This window comes from Equus quagga, chromosome 10 (assembly GCF_021613505.1).
Source record: "Equus quagga isolate Etosha38 chromosome 10, UCLA_HA_Equagga_1.0, whole genome shotgun sequence".
NCBI classification, from domain to species: domain Eukaryota; kingdom Metazoa; phylum Chordata; class Mammalia; order Perissodactyla; family Equidae; genus Equus; species Equus quagga.
In genome coordinates, this window is record NC_060276.1 from 24,189,226 (window position 1) to 24,216,913 (window position 27,688).

Here is a 27,688-nt window from a genome sequence, read left to right on the forward strand (position 1 = left end):
AATTTGATATTTACCCTTCAACTGGTGTAAGGCTTTTTAATATCAATTTTTAAATTAAAGTTACATCTACAGAGCATGGATCTAACTTGGAGAAAGAGAATGAGAGAGTGGTTTGAAAGGACATCATTTTGAAGTGGCAGATAGTTGTTTATTTTAATTTATTTTGAGGCCTACTAAAGCAACTTAGTAAAACATTACAGAGTATGTAGTATTTTCTTTCTCTAGCATTTATCTATCTATGCCAGCACACCTAGCTCAAACTTGTCTCTGAATATTCTGTTACAGAAATCTATAATTTATATAGGAAAGTCTGATACATTCTTGCATGAAAAACTTTCTGATGTCCCCCATATTCTAAACAGGGAGACATGACAGCTCACTTTCATAATGATAAGTATGTACCCTCCTGATAACATTTTGTCATTTCTGTAATTTTAGGAATTGAAAGAAACATTTCCATAAAAACATATTCAGTGGAATACTAAGCTTGTATATATTCATTTTGAAAAGAGAAATGTCAGATGATCATGTGAATTAGGAAGATTTTATTACCTTAATCATTAGCATCATCAGTGATATCATGAGTTAATATGTGCACAATGGTTAAGTAAATGGGTTTAATTGTTCATGCATGGATTTAAAAATATTTATTGAGCTGGGCACTCTGTTTGCTGAGCACCATTCTAGATGCTAGGAATACAGCAGTAAATAAGACAGACAGACATTCCTGTTCTCATGTAGCTAATGTTCTAGTAACCAACAAAACTGAAGTAGATTCCCAACTCTATTGCTTACCAGTTGTGTGACCTTGGGAAAGTTATTTAACCTTAATAGCTGAGCCTCAACCTCCTGAACTGTGAAATGTGGATAATATCATCTACCTTATAGGGTTATTGTAAGAATTCAATGAGAAAAAAACACAGAGTATTTTAGAAGAGTACCTGGCAAATCGAAGATGTTCAGTAAATAGTCGTTGTTGTCATTATCATGAACAGTGATTATTTCTAATTATTAGTATTTTTTATTAACAGTAATTCTTTCATTACCTGAATGGCTCACAAAAAGAGATGAAATATGAATTAACTATTTCTTTGACTCATTTGTATCTTTTAGATTATATGAAAATGAAATGGAAGCTTATAGCTGTCCTTTTACATTCAATAAACCAAGAGATATTTGTTCACAAGTAAACACTTATTTTAGAGTATCCAAGCCTCATTTATTCTGCACACTGAATCAAGAACCTTTTAGAACGAGCAAAGGCATCATGCAAATCAATATATATTCATTGAGTACCTTTGAAGTATGAGACAATTTACCTAAAAATTAAGAATTGATTCCTACCTTCAAGAAAATATATAATCCAGGTAGGACAGATATTACTTCTGATTAAAAGAAGAGAGGGAAGGGGCCAGCCTGGTGGCATAGTGGTTAAATTCGCTTGCTCCACTTCAGTGGCCTGGGGTTCACAGGTTCGGATCCCAGGCGCACACCCTACACACCACTCATCAAGCCATGCTGTGGCAGCATCCCATATACAAAGTAGAGGAAGATTGGCATGAATGTTAGCTCAGGGCCAATCTTCCTCACAGAAAAAGGAAAAACAAAAAGAAGAGAAAGAATAATAACCACAAAAAGATTTTAAAAAGAGCTTTTCCATTAGTTGCTAACTACCCCACTTGAAAAATCACAAGAATAGCAATAAAGACCATAGAGTATTGCCATTTAAAAATAGGTTGTAGAACTAAGGCTTAGGCCGAGAAAAATTAAGACATAAATAGGTATCCCAAAACTCTTAAAAGAAAACTCGTAACAATTATGAATGACATAGAATATAGACTTTGTATGAACACTTAGCATATAAGGTCCGGAGGGGATGTATGGACAGGGTGGCTTAAAATTTGGAAGAAAGAACCCTAGGACATATAAAATGAAATCCTCCTCTATGTAGCTGTTAGTAGAGAAATACAATTTGTTACCCCCGGAGATTGTCCAAGTTGATAAGGCGATTTAGGTTCAAGAAGACTCTTCTTTTAAGAGTATTTATCCAGAAAGGGTTATCAGGAATGGGCTATTAAAGCAAAACTAGAGATGTTGAGGTTGATATCTTAGCCAGTAACCACACTTTTCTACAAAACTTCACTAGATATTTTTGTCAGAGAAGAAAATGGGGCTAACCCATATTGGTATTTTCTCATGTTTTTTGAAGGTATAAAAATAAATACCTATGAATAGACATTTCTTCCAAGAAGATATAAAAGCAACCAACAAGCATATGAAAAGATTCTTAGCATCATGAATCATCAGAGAAATGCAAATCAAAACTACAATGAGGGGCCAGCCTGGTGGCACAGCGGTTAAGCGCACGCATGGCACCACTTGGCAGGCCATGCTGTGGTAGGCGTCCCACATATAAAGTAGAGGAAGGTGGACATGGATGTTAGCTCAGAGCCAGTCTTCCTCAGCAAAAAAGAGGATTAGCAGCAGATGTTAGCTCAGGGCTAATCGTCCTCAAAAAAAAAAATCTACAATGAGATGTTACCTCATGCTCATTAGGATGACTACTATAAAAAATAGAAAATAAGTGTTAGTAAAGATGTAGAGAAATTGGAACCTTTGTGCACCATTGGTGAGATTGTAAAATGGTGCAACTGCTGTGAAAAACAGTATGGAGGCTCCTCAAAAAACGAAAAATAGAGCTACTATATGATCCAGCAATCTCACTTCTGGCTATACATTCAAAAGAATTGAAAGCAGAATCTCAAAGAAAGATTGGTATGCCCATATTCATAGCAGCTTTATTCACAGTAGCCAAAAGGTGGATGCAACCAAAGTACCCATTGATAGATGAATGGATAAACAAAATGTGTATACATACAATGGAGTATTATTCAGCCTTAAAAAGGAGAGAAATTCTGTTACATGCTACAACATCGTTGAATCTTCAAGACATTATGTTAAGCGGAATAAACCAATCACAAAAAGACAAGTACTGTATGATCCCACTTATATGAAGTTTCTAAAGTAATCAAACTCATAGAAATAGAAGGTAGAAGGATAGTCACCAGGGGCTGACTGGAGGAGGGATTGAGGAGTTGTTGTTTAATGGATATAGTTTCAGGTTTGCAAGATGAAAACATTCTGGAGATCTGTTTCATGGCAAAGTGGATATACTTAAGACTGTTGAACTATAAACTTAAAAAGGGTTAGGATGGTAAATTTTAAGTTTTGTGGATTTTTTTCTATGTGTGTGAGAAAGATTGGCCCTGAGCTAATATCCGTTGCCAATCTTCCTCTTTTTTTTTGCTTGAGGAAGATTGCCCTCGAGGTAACATCTGTGGCAGTCTTCCTCTATTTTGTATGTGGGATGCCTCCACAGCATGGCTCAATGAGCAGTGCGCAGGTCTACGCCTGGGATCTGAACCCATGAACCTGGGGTCACCAAAGTGGAGTGTGCGAATTTAACCACAACACCACCAGGTGGGTCCCTGTTTTGTGGGTTTTTTAATCACAACAAAAAATTCATTTAATTAATTTCTTTGAAAAGGGAATAAATACCTAAATTCCATTATTCTATCTAAATTTGATTTGGCCTTAATAACTTGACTCAAGGCCTTTTCGTTGCAGTCTTCCTTTTTATTCTTTTTTTTTTTTAAATCAACCTCAGCTTCTAACTGTAAGTAAGTTGAATTCCTTCCTCTAAGTATAAAATGAGTCATATGCTTATGACTTAAGGGAATACAGGTTTAGATATTCGTCTCATAAGTATGTTTACAAGATGTAAAAGAGAAAATCCTTTGGTTATTTATGCATCTGTTGTTAGAAAGCTGTAGATTTCTGTCTGCTTCCTATAGAATTTTAAGTGCCATATTAAATCACTTTATTTAGTGCTAAGAGATACCCTCAGAATTATGTAGTGTGAGGAGTTTAAAAAGAGAGAGTACATTTTCCCCTTTTTTATAGATGATTTTAAAATCCTTCCAGAAGCATTTATTATATTCCCATTTACCACCACTGGGTCTCGTCAGTCTTGAAGATATTTTTTTTCAATTTCCTTATATGCCCATTTCCTTTTGGCAATATCTTGCTTTTCCTTTTTAAATTTGAACTTGAATATTAAAACAGATGCAAAGGAGAGTACTACTTACACATAAACTCTTGAACTGCATTTTTATCATTTGCTCTGTGGAAAAAACCCAATTGTATAAAATTGATAGCAACATTTTAGTATATCCTCAGGTCCCCAGGGAGAAGCAATGTGCTTAGACAGATGATTTGATTTTATGAGCACATAGCTGAAATCTAGCACTGCGCATTTGTCTTTATGCTCCTACTTTTTTCAGGGACCACGAAAACACATTCAGGCAATAGTTTCACTTTCCAACAATGGACTGCAAAACCTATGACAATACATAGCATTTGCATTGCTGTTTTTCATGAGGTGCATCAAAGTATAGATCACTTTCGGCATAGAATCTTAATCTGAGCTTGTTAATAAGAAAACAAGAACCTTAATAGATGAACTCATTTTATTATTTACCCTCACTGAGGACTGTGATTTGGATTCCACTCAAATATGAATGAGTTTAAATGTTGCTCTGCTGCGACTGTCGAATTTTTTTATTATGCTGTAATATTTTACTTATGAAACTGCATTTGGAAATCCTTTGGTGTATATCAGGATGAAATTACAGTGCTCAGGGATATTGATTATTGCTTGTAATTGCTGTCATAATAGCCAACAATTGTCGATCTTTCTTCTACCTCTTAATGATATACCAAACCAGATCAATATCCAACATATTGGGCCACTTACATTGTCTCAAAAATCCAATTGTTCTCCTTCATAAATATGCAAAGGATCAAAGATTTTATCTCCAAACATTGAATAAAAGGGCGCCATACTGCTGGGTTTCTCTTTTATCCCATAGGAACATGCCAGAGCATTGCTGTATAAGACCAGTTATACATAACTGATATTTTGTCCCCTCCCGAGTAACCACAGGCAGTGGTGGGGAGACAGGGAGGCTACTCCACTATGCTGTCTGTGAAGTACTACACTTCTTGCTCACTAGTAAATTAGATGGCCGAGGGGGAAAACATAGACTGGGGGAGCTAACTAGACATTAAAGAAGAAATCCACATCCTTATGACATGGAGATTATTTCAGGGCCTAAAGAGGAAGTGCAATCAAATGGAGGGAGCATAATGCTGTAAGTCACTTTTTCAATAAAGTATATTTATGCTTATTTCTACTATATACTGTTTCTCCATTCTGAGGATAAATTAGGTAGCTTTAGAAGCAGCAATGACTCCTTTTGGTTCTTAACAACTAAAGAGTAGCTTCTTTGTAATGCTTCCTCGTTCATTCAAAATAGCTAATACAGTCTTTAAAATTTACTAGAACATGTGAAATACAGAAGAATAGACATGTATTATGTAGTACTGTTTGAACAGATTGTATTTGTTTAGCCTGGTTCAATTAACCCAGGAGATTAGAACCTTCTGCTAAGCCAGTGAAGACCGTGCTTGGCAGGTAACACAGGGCAATGAAAATACACTATTTTGGAACTCTCTGATTCCAGGTTCATTCATGCTATTAACTACGTATGTTACTTTTAGGTAATCCACTTTTATTCTCTGGGCTTCAGTTTCCCTAACTGCAAACTGAGGGTGTTGGGCTACTAGGTGATGTCTGAGATCCCTTCCAACTCTGTGATTCTGTAGCCATCATCCTCACATTTTTGTCATTGATCCCAAAGGAAACAGGGCAAAAGCATGACTCAATCCAGTATCATCCACATGCCAAAATCAACACAAAGCATGCTGCTTCTGTGCTTTAGCAGGCCTGGATTCAAATCTTAACGTGTCCGCAAATGCATAACCCAAGTATAGTGTACCATAATGTAGTGGTTAAGAGCAATGGCTCTAGAGCCAAACTTCTTGGGTTGGAAACTCAACTTCATCAATTACTAGCTGCGGGACCGTGGACAAGTTGCTTAACCTCTCTGTGTATTGGTTTTCTTATCTGTAAATGGAGATACTTACTGTAATGGGGTTATTAAATTAGATAGTACTTTATGAATTATTTAGATAATGCCTGGTACAAATAAGCACTTAATGAATGTTACCTCTAATTATCATTATTATGATAACCACTATGACCACTTTACTCCTACTAAACCTCTTTTGGTCTCTGTTTCATTGTCTGTAAGATTAGAATAATAGTATCACCCTCACAGACATATGAGGATTAAAATAATGCATGTAGAGTACCTAGTTTGGTGTCTGGCCTTTCTAGGTGCTCAATAAATCATGTTCACATAAGTGGAACCAACTATGCAGGGGATTGGTGTTAGTCAGTGCATTTTTCCCACTCACCCCACCCCCAACGTTTTTGATATTAGTTATGAAAGCAATACAAGCTCAGGGCAGAAAACTTCAAAAAATACTCCTACTATCCAAAGATAACACAAATTATTATTTTTCCATGAGTGTATATATATATATTTTTTGATTTTAAAAATTATATCCTATTGCCCATACTCTTTCGAAGCCTACCTTTTTTCACTTGGTGCTATCTGTAAACACTTTTCCTAGTGAATAGATAGTCTTTCAACACAATTTGCAATGGTGTATAGTATTCTACTATGTGTTTGTAAAATAATTTACTTAACTAAATACCTATTATTCAGCACTTGAGTGTTTATTTTTTGCCATTATAAGTAACACTGCAATGAATGACTTCTTATACACATTATCATACATATTGTTTCCTAAGGATAAATTCCTGTAGACATAACTATTGGACATATTTAATGTCTTTTGATACATAATGCCAAACTGCCCTCCAGAAAGGCTTGTACATCTGCCCCTCCCCCCAACAGCAACCAAGCCCTTTAAATGGCCTTTACCTCATGATACTAAGGCAGAATTCACCAGTGTGGATAGTTTTCATTAACCGGCATGTAGAGAGTTCTTTTTTTCTTTAAATATATATACTTTTGTTCTTTAAAAGTGGAAGCTAGAAATCAGTCTTAAAACAATTTTACTTCCTTCCGAATTTGGGCATATATGACATGTAGAGGGTGATGTTGGCTCTTTGCTTAGTGGAGGGGTTTTGTGCTGTAGTACCTTAGAATGTACACCAGAATGAGTTTTGCTTAGCCGTGCATTTTACTGCCCCAGGCGGCACAGTAGCGTGGTTAAGATTGAGGATTCTGGAGCTGGAATGACCTAGGTTCCTATTCTGGCTCTGTCATTCACTTGCTAGGTGAATTTAGGCAAGTTATTTAACCTCTTTAGACCTCCATTTCCTTAAATGCACAATGTGGATAATAATATAGCCTGTTTCATATGAGTGAAGACTAACTGAGATGATGAGTGTTTAGCACAGTGCATGGTACCTAGCACTCGATAAGTGTAAAGTATGTGAACGAAAAACATGCTTCCATTTATTTGTTTTTGGCAACTCCTTCCATATAAATAAATCACTACTGTTTACAAAACATCCATATTACAATAGTCATGGGCAGTCAATAATCATCCTATAGTAATTCAAACATGAGAGTAGCATGAAGTTATAGGACAGGCAAAACTAATGCATGGTAAAAAAAATGCAAAACAGTAGTGGCCTCTGGGAGATAGGAATAGGGTTCACTTACAAGGGCTGGAGGGAATTTCCTGGGGCGATGGAAATATTTTGTATCTTGATAAGGGTTTGGGTTGCACAGGTGATTGTATTTGACAAATCTCAGCAAATGTACACTTAAAATTTGTGCATTTCATCATGTATAATTTTTATTGAAATATATTTACATATAACATTATGTAAGTTTAAGGTGTACAACATGTTGATTTGATACATTTATCCATGGCAATATGATTGCCATTGTAGTGCTAGCTAACACCTTTATCAAGTCACATAATTATTATTTCTTTTCTGTGGTGGGAATAATTAAGATCTAGTCTCTTAGCAAGTTTGAAGTTTATGATGCAGCATTGTTGTCCATAATCACTATGCTGTTCAGTAAATCTCCAGGACTTATTAGCTTCTGGTTGCAAGTTTGTGCCCTTAGACAACATCGACCTTATTTCCACATCCTCCAGCCCGTGGCAACCACCACTCTACCCTCTGTGTTTTTACTGTGTTTCTACAAGTTTATGGATGGACCTTGAGGACATTATGCTAAGTGAGATAAGTCAGACAGGGAAAGACAAATACTATATGATCTCGCTTATATGTAGAATCTAAAAAACACGAACTCTTCGTGTATAAATTTGACATTAATAATCTGTAAAAAAAAAACATTGAACTCTAGATAATAATATGCAAGTTGAAATATGTGGAGGGGCGTGTACTGCTGTATGCAATTTACTTTGAAATGCTTAAAGACTAAGATAGACTGATGGATGAAGACAGGAGATGGACAGATAAGTGAAAAAGTGAGTATAGTCAAATGTTAACCGTAGAATCTAGTTGGTGAGTATATGTGTGTTCATTATCAAATTTTTTCAACTTGACTGTATGTTTGACAGTATTTATAATAAAATATTCAGTGAAAATATATCCATAAAAGTTAATCACTGAATAAAAATACTGGTTTCTAGGCTGTTCAGATTACCAAAATGCCTAAGGATAATTCCCTTTCTGTTTTTGAATCAACTCTTGAGTATCACATTTAATGAAAGGGAGCAATATAGAGAATTAACACCACATGCAGAATGTTAACGCTCAGAGTTTGAGAAATTCACTAGCCAGCAAGTCAGGGAACAGAAACCCTCTTTCTTCTTCTGAAGGATCTGAATGAGAAAACAAAAGGGAGACCACCAATGGCAATCTGGAGTTAAATCTTAGTATATGAAAATTTTGTTGAGCCCCTCCCAGTTCCCCTGAGCTTTGTCATAGCCTGATTGTTTGAAATTAGTGGAGATTGTGTTTTTGTAGCAACTGGTCTTGGTTTTTATAGCCCAAACTTTTGTCTTTTCTTCGCAGGCATTTCCTGTTCAAACACGGATCTGGTTCCTCGGCTATCTTCAGTGCAGCCAGTCAGAACTACCCTCTGACGTCCAATACCGTGTACTCGCCCCCTCCGAGGCCACTTCCTCGAAGCACTTTTTCCAGACCTGCCTTTACCTTTAACAAACCTTACAGGTGCTGCAATTGGAAGTGCACGGCCTTGAGCGCCACTGCAATCACAGTGACTTTGGCTTTGTTACTAGCATATGTGATTGGTAAGCCCTTTTTTTTCCCCATATATCAGTTTTCCTCTTAATCAAAGTCTTGTTTTGCTTGTGGTGAGGGTGGGAGACTCTCTCTCAACTGAGTCCTACAAATTTGAACCAAGGCTTAGCATTATAAATAACAAATAGATTTCTAATTAGGTTTTTTTGGCACTTCTTAACCTTAAATACTGCTGAAGAGAGTAAAGAATGCTCTTTGAGAAGAAATATTTATACTACAAACGCAGTCTTATTGATTGCAATTACTGTAGTTAACCATTTTCGCTTCAATTAAAAGGTTGCTATGGTTTACTCATTAGAAGTCATAAGTACCAATCTACAATAGCTTCTTAAATTATAGTTAAACAGTAATACTGCTACCAAATTTTCAGGTACCGATTTCATTAAAGTAGTAGTCATTTGGAAGCTATCAGAATATCTAGCGCATAATTTCTTTCCAAGAATTCAGTTTTACCTGGGACTTAAAAAAGGTATTATTATTTTCACAAGGTAAATGGTTCTACAATTGTGTGGATACTATGTTTGGGGAGGTGAAGGAGAAAACAGTTGTGAGGCAATCTTCCATTTTTAAGAAAAATATTGTTGGTCTTGAGTCACGCTGATTAAAGTCACCCTCACTTGATAGCAAATTGTATTGATTTTTCTGGATGGCATTTTATTTTGACTGAACATTAATTTCCTTGCTTGACTGGTTCTGCAGTCTAAAATGTAAATTAACTTAAGAAACATGTATTTTGCGGAAGCACTAAGAGAATAAATTTTATCCAAGTATATCACTAGTAACTTCTTTTCAGATTTAACCCCAATTCCTAATTGAAGCAGGATTGCCCACTAAGATACAATGAATGCGATTCTGAGAGGTAGATAAAAAGGGATTTAGATTGTTTTATAATTATAAAGAATTAAGTTTGGGGCCGGCCCGGTGGCACAGCAGTTAAGTGTGCACATTCTGTTTCGGCGGCCTGGGGTTCGCCCGTTCGGATCCCAGGTGCAGACATGGCACCGCTTGGCAAACGCCGTGCTGTGGTAGGCGTCCCACTTATAAAGTAGAGGAAGATGAGCACAGATGTTAGCTCAGGGCCAGTCTTCCTCAGCGAAAAGAGGAGGATTGGCAGCAGATAGCTCAGAGCTAATCTTCCTCAAAAAAAAAAAAGAATTAAGTTTGGTTGATTCTGATTTATTCAAAATGTGAACAATAAGAAAGTTCACATAACTAGTTTTTATAGGAGTCATGGAATAGAGAATGGTAAGTAAATAAACAAATATGTTCTGTAGGGAAGTCACTGATAATGTCAAAAGTATAGTATCATAACCTGTATTGGTGTTCATGATTATCTCTTTTATATTTTCATCATGCAATCTGAATATATTTGAATAATGCTTTATTAAATGTGGATAATATTACCCTATAATATAAAAATGTGTCTTTTATCTCAGACATTTCAGGGCAACCCCTCATGTGTGTTTATTTGGTCTGTAATAGCCTGTAATGAGAAATAATGCTGAAGGAATGAAGGTTGGAGATGAGAAAGTACCACAAACATGATTTAATATGTAATATTCAAAACAAGGAGTAATTTGAGAAGTTTAAATACATATAATGTTTTAGATACAAGACTTAACCCCTGGTATAAATAAATCCAGGTAATAGTAAGCTATTAATAGGTTTATACTGTGTTCAAACCTCTGTTTCTGTTTAAATTTACTACAATGGCCACTCTTGTATCAAAAATTGTATTATATACTCTGAGACTTGTTTAATTAGATTGTATATTTATTCATGTCATAAGTGAAAGTAGAACATTTCAGTCATTTCCAGGACTGCCTTTTCTATAGGGTTAACAATGGCATGTAAATTTGACATGATACTTAAGGCAATTTGGTACAATAGTTAGGAGCATGGATTTTCAGCCTTCTGCCACTTATTAGGCATGTTACCTTGGGCAAATTATTTAACCTTTCAAAGCCTCCATTTCCTCATCTGTAAAATGAGCCTAAAGCAGTACCTATAACATAGGTTTGCTATGAGAATTAAATGAGGTAATATAATTTAAAAACTTGGAATAGTGCCTAAAACATAGTAAGTATACTATAAATGTAAATATTGTTGTTGTTGCCGTTATTATCTTTATAATTTTGTTCACTATTAAAATGCACTGGTTCTCAGAACTAACCATTTTATTCATATCTGTATCCCAACACCAAGAACAGTGCCTGGCTGTTCTCTTGATAAAAGTTTATTGAAAAACTGAATTATGCTAAGCACTTTACTTATATTAGCTCATTTAATTCCCACACTTATCTTAAGGGTAGCTATTAGCATTAAACATATTTTATAAATGAAGAAACTGAGACATAGCAATGGTAAGAGGTCACATAGAGGCCACATTGAAATTAAGAGGTTACATCACACTTCATTTACAAATAAACCATATGAAGTAGTAGTCAAGAAGTGGGGATCCTGAGCTTTAAGCCAGAGTTGACTGACTCCAGAGCACATACTCTTGAGCACTAGGCCTTGCTACCTGTCTACACTGCAGTAAACTTTGCAGCTCATTTACTTCTTGGTCGACTAAATAAATCCACCAGACAATTTTTTTTTCATGTTAAATTACAAATTAAGTTAGATTTACCAGGTCATCCATTGCAACAGGGAGTACAACTAAGATTTGTTAATTGGTGGGAGATATCTGTTGAAATCATTTACTGTGAGATTGTTTAGACAGGAAAATATAAGGCTAAATGCTAACATAGTAGGTTGAATGGGTTGAAAATGAGGGATGTTAATGGCAAACTCTATAACTTTGTTTCTAGTTTTTTCATGAGCTGGACATTATGTGGCTTTGGATAAATCAGTTAAAATCTCTTCTTTGATTTACCCCATCTGTGCCATATTGCTGACCACCTCAGAAGGGTAGAGTAAGAATTCATAAATAGGCACTCAGGTGAAGGATGTCACATAAGAACTATAACATACAAGATGATTTTTAAATGGCTTTCTGTGGTTGAAATAAAAAAGTATTATATTTCAAAATATGAAACCATTTCACTCTCAACTCTTGCTGAGTCTGTAAGAGTCATCGTTTTTTTTTTTCAATCTCTTTTGTAGTTGCTGTATAACCCAAGTAAAATCTTTCGCTGAAACTCTTTACTGCTTCTGTTTCCCGTGCAAATTCCTTTCTGCTGTTTCATTTTCCTCTATTATCCATTATACATAACCTTTAGATACTAATGGCTGTATGCTGTGCTGCCCTCAATCCACTAGGGAAAATCACATCGATATCAATGGGACATCAATAGACAACTGTGTGCATTATGGCTCTGTAAGTGGTCATTCGAAAGCAGTGGAAATCCAGCATGTGAATAGCCAGAGCAGGGTTGTTCAGGCAACCAGCCCCATCCCCACACCTACCCACTATACCTTTTGGGTCAGCAAGAGAATAATTCCTTTGAGTAAGTTTTGATGTCATAAAATTTGGTTTAGGGAGGCATGGAAAATACTGATTATATGAAGATATCATGGAATTCCTATTGTCATCACTTTCCCATAAATCTGTAATATTTTCCATCTGAATAAAAAAATATGTCCTTATGCTTCATCCTCTCTGATATTTTGGCATCAGTGATGTATCAGTGCCAGTCAGAAGCACATTTGCTTGAATTTACAAATAAGCCACATGAAGTAGTAGTCAGGAAGACAGATGACCATATGCAAGGCATCAAGAGAAGGCGAGGTTAAGGTACTTCATCAATGGTTGTGAAGGGCACAAACACGGCTTCTCTGGTAATCTTTGAGCTTTTGATCAAGTTTCTCCACAGTCAGCAGTTTGTATAAGAGGCAATAGAAACTCACAGGCAATAAAAACTCACAGGAATACACCGTGCCTGGGGTCAAGTGGGCTGTTGCATTGACTGAGTTGGGGAGTAGGGATTTCTGGCTCTCAAACCCAATATCATCAGTTAATGACATCGATGTTCCTTTTCCTTTACCATGAAATTAGTGGCGATTCATATCACCTTCAGGGGATAAGGGTAACATCCAGACTCTATAGATGAAATAATTTAAGTCCATAAATCTCCCTGCCAAGACATTCTATATAGCCCACATGTAGAAAGTTGACCAGAATGGATATTAATACAAATTAGGAGAGAGAGAATAATGAGCCCAATTCTCTGATCAAAAGTTTAGGGATGAAACTATTCAAGAGGGGAAAGCTCCTGCTTCCCCTTGCTCTCTGCACCAAAATTGAGTAACACTGATGTTAGTGCTTTCTTCTCTCTCCTTTATACTAGTCCAAATTGCCCTGCTTTCCGGGACTGTTATTATGGTGGAGCAAGAAAGTACTCAAAATGATAGAATGAGAGGAGTCATGTGTGTTCATTTTGCCCTCCTCACAAGGAAAGTACAAATACCTCACAATACAGGGAAACATAAAATGTAATATGGCAAATTATGATTTTGGAAAATTCAAGAACTTGGATTTTTTTTTAATGGAGAAAATAGAAATGGAGTTTTTTCTGTTAAATCTAAATACACAGTGCCTCTCCACACAAAGTTTACTAAATGTAGATAAATGTGCTAACCAAAAACCATGTCTTTCACTTACTAGCAGCTTCATTAATGCCTCTTTGCCTCAGTTTCTTCATCTATAAAATGGGAATGTTGGTAATACCTTCCTCATGGATTTTCTTTTTAATTAAATGGAATGAAACATGTAAAACACCCAGGACATTGCCTTGCAAATCTAAATAAAGATTAATGATTATTGTTAGTGGAACAGGGTTATTATTAGGATTATTAATTTGAGCCAAGGTAAGCATAATAAGCATATAATTTATCCTAACATGAGCTACTTTTATTTCCCTTCTTCCCAAAGTCATCTAAAACAATTTTCTCAGAGCTGGAATATCTGTTTCACAAGAATCCTCTAATGAGTTTGTTGTTTCCTTCTGCCTGGTCTGAAATATCTGTAACTTTGCCTTTATTTTACTAATTTTCCTTTTCCTTGGTGTTTTGACCATTCAAATGGTTTTATATTTCTATCTGGAAGCCATATCTAGGTTGAAACACATTTTAATTAAAATGCATTATAGCTTATAACATTCAAGAAATGACTCAGCACAAAATGCTAAAAAGCATTTCAGTTCATCCTATAGACCGTTATCAATCCTTTTGGTGTCATGTTTAATACTTATTACTACCTCTAATTCACTCTTGTGGACCTGTTCATGATAGTGATGGCAATTTCTGTGTTAGCATTGATTTGGCCTCCTACCCATGAATCTACCAACTTTCTAGCATTCTGCCTAGGCAAGGATCCAGAATATGGTGGTATAACTTCCGTCTAATTATAAATCTGCCATCCGCGCCTTTATCAGAACTCTCCTTTTAAAAAGATTTATATTTTCATCGGACATCACCTTTTGGTGTAATATGTTCCATAAGTTTTATCTCCACTATGTAAAGTGGCACTTTTACCTGTCATAAATAAAAATATACATTCAATCCAAATTAAACATACTAAAACGACAGGAAGAACCTGCGTCACATACAATTAATTTGCAGAACCATAGTTAGCGCCTGTTGCTCAAAATGAAGTCATTTTAATGAAAGGCAAATAGTGTGCCTGTTTTCTCTTGGAGCTCTAGCATGCTGTGGATTTAAGACAGAGTAAGAGAGAGCATTTCTTGGGTGAATGAGTAGTGGATACTAAACATATGTCTTGCATCGAGAGATTGTTTTGTTGTCTCAACGAGAGGCAGTCACCCTACCAGGTTCTTCTCATACAGTACTTTCTTAGCCTGGGTAGGGAAATTAAAATGAGGCTTTGTGAAATAGATAAAGACTCACTAGAAGGCATAGTAAAAGAGGACTGGACAGAATATAAGTAATTTTGGAACTTTACATACTTATGAAATTTTAGAACAGCCAGAATCAATCTTACAGACATGGTATATGTATATATATAGATATACAATGGAATACTATTCAACCATAAAAAGACAAAATCATCCCATTTGCAACAATGTGGATGGACCTGGAGGATATTATGCTAAGTGAAATAAGCCAGACTGAGAAAGACAAACACCATATGATTTCACTTATATGCAGAATATAAACAAATACATGGACAAAGAAAATAGTTTAGTGGTTACCAGGGGAAGGGAGGTGGAGGGTGGGCACAGGGGGTGAAGGGGAGCACTTATGTGGTGACAGACAAGAAATAATGTACAACTGAAATTTCACAATGATGTAAACTATTATGAATCCCAATTTAAAAAAAAAGAATCAATCTTGCAAATTCAGAAAAAAATTTTCTCTCTAGAAATCTCTGATTTCAATGTAAATAATTTGAATTCTACTGCATAAAGGAAATTTCACTCCTGTTTAACTTAGTTTCACCCCATCTAAATTACATATATAATACATATATAGACATGTTATATGAATATTTTTAGACCCACATGGCATAAGTTGTTAAGCTGTACTTACCCTGAAATGAATAAGAATAAACTAAATTAGAGCAATGGCTTTGAAACAGATGGCAGGTTAACCCATTTTAAACTCCAGAAATGTGACTGAATTTTCATATAGAACATGCAGAGTGGGGAGGGCCAGTATCACCAACGGAATATCTGATTCATCACAGTCAAAACTAAGAGGTGGTATCTTACAGGGTGGAGACACATTCATTTGAGTCTCAGCAATATTCCCTTTACAGAGAGGTGAAAAAGCATAATATGTTTTATTAAATACAAGAATACTGAAAAACCTGAGGAAGCAAAAATGGAGGATATGGGAGGGTGGCAGGAAATGAAGATTGTAAGCAGGAGCAGATCATGAAATGCATTTTAAGCCATGGTAAGGAGCCAGAAATTTATTCCAAGAGCAAGTGTGGAGATTTTTATGCTTTTTCATTAGGACAAAAAAACTATTTGCTCAGATTTACATCTAGAAAGATCACCCTAACGGCAGTATGGACGTTGGAATTGGCAGGCAGGACAAAGGGGTTTGTAAAGTCGAAGCCATGAAGACAAATTAGGAGGCTATAATAGTAATCTAGGTGAGTGACGGTCAGAGCATAAACTTCTCAGAATGGAGAAGAAGAAGATGGAATCAAGAAGTATTTAGAAGATAAAACACACGACTTAGTAACTGATTAGACGTGGCAAGAGAAAGAGGAATTGTTGTCTGGCTTAGGAACTGGGTAGATGATGACGCCATTAGCCAAGACAGAATATAGAAAGAAGAGTTTTAAGGGTGAAAATAGACACACATACAGGTCAAGATACCTAGTACATTATTAAATATCCAGTACTGAAGTTTTAGAGCTATCTACCTGTGAGGACACCAAAATCATGGGAGTAAGACAAGGGAAAAAGAACATGAAGGCTGGAACTCTGGGGAACACTAATATTTAAGAAGGCTGCAGACAAAGAATCTGGTAAGCAGACTAAGAAAGAGCAACTAGAGAGGTTGGAAGAAAACTACCAGATGGTGGCGATAGAACAGTGGTTCTCAATGTGTGATCTGGGGACTACTGGGGCCCCAAGATCTGTCAGTGGGTCCACAAAGTAAAACTGTTTTCATAATACACAAAGACATGATTTATCTTTTTCACTACAATTCTCTCATGAGTGTACAGTGGAGTTTTCCAGAGGCCACATGATATGTGATATCACAAGAGATTGCATGCAAAAGCAGATATGGGAATCCAGCTGTCTTCTATTAAGCCAGACATTAAAGAGATTTTCGATGACCTAAAACAATGTCACTCTTCTCATAATTTTTTTGGTTTTCTAAAATATAGCTATTTATCGTAAAATATATTATTTATGTCAAAATATAATCGTTTATTGTTATTCAATAATTTAATAAATACTTTTAAAAGTTATTGATGAATATAACATCAACAAAATCTCTCTGATGTTCTCTGTAATTTTTAAGAGCATAAAGAGGTTCAGGGACTAAAATATTTGTAAAGGGCTGATGTGGGGAGACCAAATACATAGAGTGTTTCAAGAAGAGTGATTAAATAAAATAAGGACTATTTATTGTTTGCACCCAGGTGGAGGCTTGCAGGGCAAGTGCAACAAGAAGACAAAAGGGATAAGGAAATTATAGTTGCTGGTGACAAAGTTTTTGAAGCAATCAGCCAAAGGATCAAACTTAGTAGGGAAGGAAAATAGGGGGAGGAAGCTAATGGAATGCAAAACAAGAGATGGGTCCAAGTGTCAAGAGATCTTGATGATATTGTAGGGTATTTACAGCTATGAGTGTGCCAAATAGCTAGGATGGAATGGGTGGAGGGTAATATATCACAATTTTAGATTTCAGACTCAGCAGAAAAATATGATTCCTCTATATGTTTTAGACCTACGTAAGGAACATATATGAGGAACTCCTTTCAGATGAATCATTTGCTCAGGGAAGGCTAGATTCTTGGCTAGGTATAATCCCACAAGGTAGTCTTCCCTGGGTAGACACACAAGCCCACCAAAGTATAGATAGTATTTAAATAAGAGCACTACATTATATTGGATCCTCCAATATAGGCAAGACCCATGTGGAATTCCAGATCACAGTATGGTTCCTCAAGAGCTGTTCCTCTAGGGCTCTTAATGATTTCTATGGGATAATAATGAACAAATGAAGAGAGTCTGAGATAACCCATTGTAATTTTCTGCTGATCAAAACCTCATCATAACGTTGCCAATCTAGTTAATGTAGACGTTATATAACACATAGTTAACTACTTGAGTAATTGCCTATCATGAGAGTTTCTAAGGAAGGGCCTCACAAATATCTGATTATCAGGTTGAATGTGGCAACAGGAAATCCTTAACTGGAAACAAAAACATATGATACGGTGCTTTGTAAAAAACTCTTGATTCCCACTCGTTTCTTTTATATTAAACAAACTCAGTATCCTGATCCAATGACCAGGAAACCAAAGGCTCTAGCATCTGTACATAGAATATCAGAGGAGGTTATTGAGCTCTCAGATAAATTAGTTGTGGCTGTGGCCAAAAATGAATACAAATGTGATTTTGACAGCAAGCAATCTATGCTGCTCTACCACCTGGTACAGATTTTGCTCTTTGATATTCATAAGTTTCACCAAATCAACTAGCCTTGCTGTTTATGTTATAGACAAGGTTCTTAATTCAGTTTTGCCCTTCGTTCATGGAAGGAAGAGCCTAGATCCCCTTTAATCTTGAGCTTTAATTTTAATTAGACATAGATATTAAATATGGCAAATAACGACACCACATAAATGTGTTTTGTGTATACCATATCTCCAAATACTTTGCAGAACTAACTAATAAAACTGTGGAGTTAAATGAAAATAATATTAAATGGAGAGAGGAGTTGGAAGATATTTGACTTTACTCATAACAAACAAGCAAGTTAATACTAGCTGAGCAATGCATAGGAAAGAGAGTTACCAGCTGTCAAGAAATTAGAAACAAGTATACTGTGCTATGAAAAGAAAAGGGGAAGTGAAATGGAGTGGTTTTGTTAAAGATCAATCATGAGCTACCTCTAGACATAGAATCCTGATGAATCCAAATCCTCTGAAGCTATTGAATAGTTGAGTAGTTTCCCCACCACCTAGCAGAGAGCCGAGAAGTTTTTTATATCCTTGACCTTGGTGGTAAAGCTAGCCTCAGTCAGTCCATAAGCAGTTGAAGGGTCAGATGACTTTTGAACTTAGTTGACCTATTTGGTTTTTTGGAGATGAACATTTTTACGCCAGTGGGAAAATGTGGTAAAGCACTGCACATGCTCAGTGCTACTCCAGGCTATAACAGCACGTGCTCAAGGATTATCATATAGGATATTGGAGTGATGGCACTAGTTAAGATTTACCAACATACAAAGCTGTGGGAGTATTTGAAAGCCAGATGGTACAAATAGATCCTTTCTTTGTCATGCCTAAAACACAGCCTGTTCCAAGACTGAACAAAACCCAAACAAACCATTAGTATCTTTGGTTTCTGTTCCTGTCTGCTGCATGTTTTTAGTTTGGTTTCTCTGACCAAATCCAGCCCTTGGACTAGCCAGCATAACTCTCCTTGCTGATAGGTACCAATCTGGTCTTGTGAATCAGTGATATATAAAATGTAGAGAGAAGTATCCATCAACAGAGGGGAAAAAGCTAAATTTTAAAAATAAGAGATTCAATGGGCAATGAAGATGAAATATATAAATGAACTTTCAAAAAATCATAACATGAGGAGTTTATAGAGACCAGTGATATGTGTCTTTTAATCCACAAGAAACAGAATTATTAGCATACACAGCAAACTGATGAATATAGTCCTATTTTTCTGGGAAATTATAGTGCGTGTGTCTTTTGTGATTTGAGTAGGTAGGAAAGAAACAAAAATATTTAGATTACTCACTGACTGTCTTAGTAGCATTCCTGCTAATGAGAGCAAGGTCATGGGCTCAATCACTATTTCAGCCTTCCAGCTCCATTGTTTCTTTACCAAAGCCTGCAGTCTACATCTCCCTTTTCACTCCATTCCCCAAATCAGAAACCTAGTTCTGTCTTCTACTCTCTAATAAAACTTGAACTCAGAAGTGAATCTGATGAAGTATATATTTTTGCTTGGCACATATAGAATTTGTCAAATGTTGTCAACTAATTTAAAAACTCATCTAGAGATTTTACATAAAATCTCTGGTTTACATAAAATTTCTAGAAAAATAGAAACATCTGGCACACCCAGACCTGCATTCACCTACTCGCCCACGCATTTATTGAGTACCTATGTGCCAGGCACTATTCTAGTCTTTCGTTTGGCAAAAACAATATGACAACCATCAACTGGGGCTAAATAGAGGCTGCTCCCAATAGCCCCATGAACTCTCCAGTACATCAGAGTACCCATTCTGCCCTCTTCACTGTTTGATATTACCTGCCTTCCTTCTGGGTAGGCATTTAAGCTTGCAACCTGTGTAATAAGATAATTCACACTGAAAATGTAAATGAAATGTAAATGTAAAAATGGCTGTGACCAAGACATGTGTTATAGCTCCCTAGGATTATTTGTGTTTTAACAGAAGACAAAGTCGTGAGCCGAGAATGTCAGGGATTTCCCTGACATTAATGTTATCTCTTCCCTGTCCCAGACCCATGGAAGATATAAGTAATCCAGTGCAACAAACAAATCTAGACTCCTGCTGAGTCTAGATTCTGCAGTTAGAGTTAACTCAGACGTTGAAATATATTTGCCATCACTACTTTAAGCCAAAGAAATGAGATACTCATAATGAATTTCCTGTCATTAGAAGTTTAAGAGGAGATATTATGCAAAAGGCGGGAAAATACACCTGAAAACACAACACAGTCACCATATTAGTAAATCTGTCCCTGTTCACAGTTATAAATGGTAGCCATAACCATGGCCAACTATCTCATAGATGCGTGGAACTGAACATAAAGAACACTAGGCAGGTAAAATTATAACACATCCTCATTGTTAGAGATTCATTTCAAATAAATGTCCTGTAGACACTGGGAACAAAATGTTCAGGTGTATGTGTCTGCATATGTATTATATAAATGTAAAAATAGATATTAATATTGACTTCTGAATTCCTGTAGAATAACGTTGGCCCCTTAGATCCAAATCTCTCAACACCATCCTCCAAAAAGAAATTCAAATCAACAAGGAGAACAAATAAAACCACACATAACTCACTTCAATAGCATAACTTGGAGACCGAGAAGTCTACACACTTGAGATTATACATAAGTAGAGAAGTAAACAGCCAAAAGAAGCAGAACTAGCTCTTTAGCCCATGCCAGAGCCAAGGGTCAGATATAGACTAAATGGAAGAGAAGATATGAGAGTTGGGGCCTAGTGATGGCAGAAATGATCAAATAAAACTCATTAAAATGAAGTTCGACCCTTAGTGGACAGCTGCTGAGAACAGATTTCAGGGGCCAGCCCAGTAGCATAGTGGTTAAGTTCACGCACTCTGCTTCAGCAGCCCAGGGTTCACTGGTTCGGATCCTGAGCACGAACATACACATCTCTCATCAAGCCATGCTGTGGCAGCATCCCACATAGAAGGACTTACAACTGGGATAAACAACTATGTACTGGGCCTTTGGAGAGAAACAAAGAAGCAAAAAGAACAGATGTCAGACTTAGCATTTGAGAACACTTGCTACTGAAAATTGAAAAGAATGTACTTTAAAGCACATAGAACTAGGATTGGTAGCCTTGGGAAGGCAACGTGTAGAGGCACTGACTTGGAGGAAGGGTCCCTCAGAGGCTTGATGGTGAAGGAAAAGAAGGAAGCAAGAAGTAGAATTTTGGGGTCCTGCAGAAATAAAGGTGAATCATAAAATGAAGGGAAATACCAAACCCTCTATCCAAAATGTATCATTGATTTTAAAAATTGCACTTTAATAAGAACTAAGAAATCTAGTAATCTGGGAAGCCACCCAAACTCCTGACTCTTATCTGCGTACAGCTTTTTGCTGATCCAGGGAAATAAAATATTTCAGAAAGAACGTAAAAAGACAGACAACATCCATGCAAAGCTCTATAAGAAGAAAACAGAAAATAAGAATCAATTATTTCAGCTGGTGAAAAACCTCTCCAAATAACCACCCCCAAAGCAGAAGAAAACTGCAATAAAACATCTCAAACTTAATTAGGTATCCTTAAACAAACATTTGAAGATATGAAAAAAGACTCAAATGATAAATTTTAAAACTGGGAACAGAAATGTGCAAAAAGAAGATGCAAAATGAGAGTTGACTGAATTTAGGAAATAAGTTTAAGAAAAAGACAAAACCATATTGAAAATGAGGACTACACTGAATGACAACGAGAGAGACAAGATCTGAAAATATAATGAGATGCGATGAGGAAAGGCACTAGAATAGCAAAGACAATGAGGTTGAAATAAAGAGGTAAAAGAGACCAGACAAAATGATTGATATGGAAGATAGGCAGAGAAATCCAGACTACATATAATTGTAGCTCTTAGTGAAGCAAAACTAAACAATGAAATAGAACTAATACTTAAAACTATAATCAAAGAAAACTTTCCTGAAATAAAAGACCTGACTGCAAGTATGAAGGGAAAAACCAAAAGTACCTTGGAAAACTGATTCAAAACAGTCAACTACAAGTCATATCCAAGTAAAAATAGTAGACTTTAATGACAGAAAAAAATAATAATCCCCTGGGCTTTGGAGTGGGAGAAGCCATTTACAAAGGAAAGAAGTTTCGGTTGGCATCAGACATCTTGACAACAGACAAAGCAAGGTAAGAGTAAAGCACCATTTTCAAATAACTCAAGAAAGGAAGTGTGAGCCAAGGATTTTATTCAAAAAAGTTGTCTGAATTATTAAGGGTATAGAAAAACAGTTTTAAACCTGCAAGAACCCAGGGAATACTGTACTAACAAGCCCTGCTAGACTTGGAGTCAGCAAACATTTTCTGTAAAGGGCCAGATAGTAAATAATTTAAGCTTTGAAGTTCATACAGTCTCTGTCACAACTATTTAGCTTATAACCAAAAGCAGCTATAGACAATATGTAAACGAATGAGTGTGACTATGTCCAATAAAATTTTATTTATGAACACAGAAATTTGAATTTCATAAAATTTTCACGTCATAAAATATCGTTAGTCTCTTGATTTCTTTTAATCTTTTTTTTTTTACATTTTCAATTTAAAAATGTAAAAACCATTCTTAGCTCTTAGGCCATACAAAAACAGGCCATGAGCCAGATTTGGCCAAGGTTGTAATTTGCTGACTTATGATTTAGAGAACAAACTAAACCCAACTAAGAGATAATGAGGGAAACTTTGGCAAAAGGGCTGCTGGTGAACGTTAGAGCTACTTAATTGTAGATTTAAGATTAAAACAAAGGTGAGGACAAGGATGGAAAAATAATCTGAAAATGTTATATATTTTGATAATGTAGTAATAATGTAGCTGAAACTGGAAGGAGAAAAGAAGAGAAAAGGAGAAAGTAAAATCAACTCATTGATTGTCACACAAAGAGTCAAAGAATATAATTTCAGGCTGACAAACCAAATAGTAGAAGGTCAAGCAAGCAGAATGGGGACTAAGGGCATTATAAGAGGTAATAGCATAAAGGTCGTCAATAGAACAAAAATGCAAACCTTCTTAAATATCAAAAGAAATTTTAAAAAACAAAAGAAAACAAATTACATAAAGAAATACAATAAAATTAACTTAACACTGTAAATATAACATAAAATAATATGATGAGTTGAGACCAAATGTATCTGTCACATCAATAAATGTAAATGAGTTTAACTCGCCTATTAAAAGGAAAAGATTTTCAAAATAGTTCACAAAGCAAAACCTAATTCTATGCTATTTGCAAGAGACACACCTGAAATAGAAAGAGTCAGTAATGACTAAAAGTTAAAGGATAAGTAAAGGGTTTGCCAGGTAAATGGAAGCAGTGAAAAAACAAGGCTTATAATCCTCATCTCAGGCAAAGTAAGACTCAGGTCAAAAACCATGAAACACAACAAAGAGGATATTCTATAAAAAGCAATGGCTATCTGCACACAAATAACGAAACAACTGCCTTTATAAAGCAGAAATTACAAGAGATGCAAGGAGAAATAGACAAAACCAACTAATAGGAAATTTTAACCCACCACTCTCTATTCAAGACAGGTCATGTGGACAGAAACTTGGTAAGTATATAGAAGGTCTAAAAAGGCAGAATCAATAAGATAGATCTTATGGCTACGTATTGAACTTAACACCTGGTTAATAGATAATATACTTTCTTCTCAAGTCCTCAAAGAACATTCATAAAGTTTGATTATATATTAGATCACAATAGGAACTTCAATGAGTTTCATAAAGTAAAAATACTACAAACATCATTCCCAGATCACAGTGCAATGAATCTAGAAATTAATAAGAACATTTTAAAAACAGAAAAGCCCTTCTACCTGAAAATTTTAAAATTTTTAAACATCTTGTGTAAAAGGGGAAATAGAACATAAAATTATAAAATTTCTAAGAAATAATGGCAATGAAAACACCACATGTCAAAATTTATGGGATAAAATTAAATCATTTATAAGAGGAAAATTCATATCGATAAAAATAAAAGAATGACGGTGGCCCCATGGCACAGTGGTTAAGTTCATGTTTTCCACTTCGGTGGCCTAGGATTCACAGGTTTGGATCCCAGGCACGGACGTATGCACCACTCATCAAGCCATGCTGAGGTGGCATCCCACAAACAAGATAGAGGAAGATTGATACAGATGTTAGCTCAGCAACAATCTTCCTCAACTAAAGTAAAGAAATAAAAGATTGAAAATATAGCTTAAAAAGCAATAAAGTAAACTAAAAGAAAGCACAAGAAAGAAAATAACAAAGATAAAGCAGAAATTAATGGGGTAGAAAACAGAAAAATAATATAAAAGCAAAGTGTTGAAAATCAACAGACAACAAGCTACCTTAAATCAAGAGAAAAGGGGAAAATATATGCAAAAATCAGAAATAAGGGGAAATAACCATTGAAACAGACAAATTTTAAAAAATGGTAAGAGACTACTTTATGTGACTCTCCTTCACAGGGGTTGTACCATTTTGTATACCCACCAGCAGTGTGTGAAAGTGCCCATGTCCCTATGGACTTAGCACCTGAGTGTGTTGCAAGCTTTTGAATCTTTGTTTTTCTAAAGATTGGCCTTGAGCTAACATCTGTTGCCAATTTCTTTTCTTTTTCTTCTTCTCTCCAAAGCCCCCCAATACATACTTGCATATCCTAGTTGTATGTCCTTCTCTTTCTGTTATATGGGATGCCACCTCAGCATGGCTCAATGAGCGGTGCCAGATTCACACCCAGGAACCGAACTGGTGAAACCCTGGGCCACGGAAGCAGACCACGCGAAACCAACCGCTAGGCCATGGGGCTGACCCACAAGCCTTTGAATCTTTGTCGATCAGATAGATTAGAAAAGATATCTCAGTGTAGTTTTATTGTATATTTCTCTTATTATGAGTGAGGCTGAATATCTTTTGTGTGAACTGTATGTTCATGTCTTTTGTCCATCTTTCTGTTGTTTTTTTGGTCCTCTTTGTCTCAAATTTTAAAAGTTCTTTAAGTATTAGAAAGATTCACACTTGAATACATAACTCTACACCCTCAGGAGGACATATTCCAGGGCCAACAAAACCATAAACTTCAAGCTGAGTAGATTTAGTTCTGGTAGTGGTATTGGTGTAGTAATTCTACTGCTATTTTGTGTGTCTTGTAGGATAGGCAAATGAGCAAATATATTGATGTTACTGAGAACAGGGCTCACTGTGTAACAAAGGAAATAAAAATATGGAATGAGGAGAGGAAGAACTCTGTGGTTTTGGATTAGAATTAGGGATATCAATACAAACTTTTAAAAATAGACATATACACAGATATATGTAGTGTGTGTATACATATGCATATATATGTACGCACATACACACATTAACAAAGCAGGTAATAATATCTAAAAGTTTTGTTCTAAGTGTATATATCCTTGCTTTGTCCCCTTAAAGGACTTAAAAACAGTGACACCTCAGTAGTAATGAGCATATTTTATACCCCAACTTTGGTTTCTAAGTACATTTCCTACTAAAAGCTCCTTGGAGAAATGGCTGTCTCTAGGTCTGTGGCAGAAAAAATAAGTGCAAAATAAGCTTGGAACATCTTGTGCTAGGCAGCACAGACATGTCAAAATGACACAGAAACCAATTCGAAGAGGCTTCCGCTGGTCAAATTTGAGCATCAAAAAGAACAAGGGATTATACAGTGAACAACAAAAAAAAGAATCTGTGAATCCATTGTAACACTTAGAAAAAGTGGGCAGTTAATTTCTGGAAATAGAAATGAATCGTACTTTAATTTACATAGGTCCCTTTATGCATAGTCATAGTATCTTTCAAATTAGGTATTCTTATTTCTAATTTGCATATGACGGAACTGACACTCTGAGAGGTTAAGCAGCTTGTCCCAAACCGCACAGCTAGTTAGTGGAAGAGCCATCACACTTCAGGTCTGTCTGACTTTTTAAAAAGAGCCTGTGCCCTCATATATTACACTAAATGGCCTCTAAAAATGAGCTCATATAATAAATACTGTTTTATGACTTGACTTGTGAGCATCTTTCTCTATCGTTTAATATTTTTCTACAACATTGTTTTTAATGGCAATATCATCCTCTACTGTATATAGTCATTGATCTAAGCAATCCCTATTTGCTGGACATTTAAGTACTTTCCAATATCTTCCTATTATGTACAACATCATGGTGAACATCGCTGTTTTTAAATCTATTCATATTCTTTTCTTAGTATAAATTTCTAAACATGGAATTGCTGCATCAAAATGTTTAAAAAAACATTTTCAACACTTTGGATATAGATTGCCAATTTGCCCAAACGTTTTGCAGCAATTTATACTCCTACCAGCAGTATGTGAGAGTGCTCATTTCTCTGAATCCTTGAAAATTTTTGATATCGTTTATAAAAGAGAAGAGAAAAAACGCCATTTTGGTAGGCAAAATGATATTGCAGTGTCTTAGCTTGCATTTTTAAATTACCACTATGGTTGAACATTTTTAAACATCACTGCTAACTTGAATTTCTTCTTTTGTGAATTGCCTATTGATGTCTTTTGCCCATATTTCTACTAGAGGTTCAGCTGATATTTATTGATTTATAAGAATTTTAATATGTTAAGATTTTAACATAAACTGCATATTTTAACATTGAATTAAAAAAAATCAAAATTACAATTTTAAATCAAAGGTAAAAAATAAAACTGAAACACTGTCATATTCTTTTCCCACATTTCCTGATATTCCGGTACAAGACATTTCAGGAAATTTTAGATTCATTTTCAGGGATTCTATGAAGTTTAGTAAACTTCCCACAGCCTACCTTTTCTTTAAAGCAAAACTTGAATCTATTTCAAAAATAGAAGACAAGGCCTTGGACAAGAAAGTGATCAGTTTTAACAGAAATGCTAAGAAGGTTGAGATAAAAAAGAGAAGAGATTATAGAACCAGTAGAAAATATATAGTGTATATATGACTTCAGTTACCTGTGACCCAGTAATCCAATAAAATAAAGTATCCATAAAAAAAGATTATTCTACTAATATTCATGTATCTTGAATTGATGAGGGGTTTTATAGAGCTTCCAGTTCTCCTCTATACACTTGCCTGAGATGGATGGACGAAATTAGTTTGAATAATCAGTCTGTGGGCAAAGAGGAGAGTTTTCCACTATGCAAAGGCAACTGATTGGCATAAAAATTTAACCTACAATATTTGACTCATTAGCCAAACATTCCAGCCAAATTACTTCAGTACTAAGTGCCACTGAACAGAAGAAATGGATCACATCCTCTCTTGGTCCTGA

The 27,688-nt window shown here is 35.7% G+C and overlaps 1 protein-coding gene across 1 annotated transcript in view; it reads left to right on the forward strand.

Annotated features, from left to right (window-relative positions):
* The window catches only part of TENM1 (teneurin transmembrane protein 1), a 526,446-nt gene that overhangs the window by 211,011 nt on the left and 287,747 nt on the right, over positions 1-27,688 (forward strand). The window contains exon 5 of the mRNA XM_046672513.1: positions 8,996-9,234. Coding sequence (XP_046528469.1) covers positions 8,996-9,234 — 239 coding nt within the window. The remainder of the gene's footprint in view (positions 1-8,995; positions 9,235-27,688) is intronic.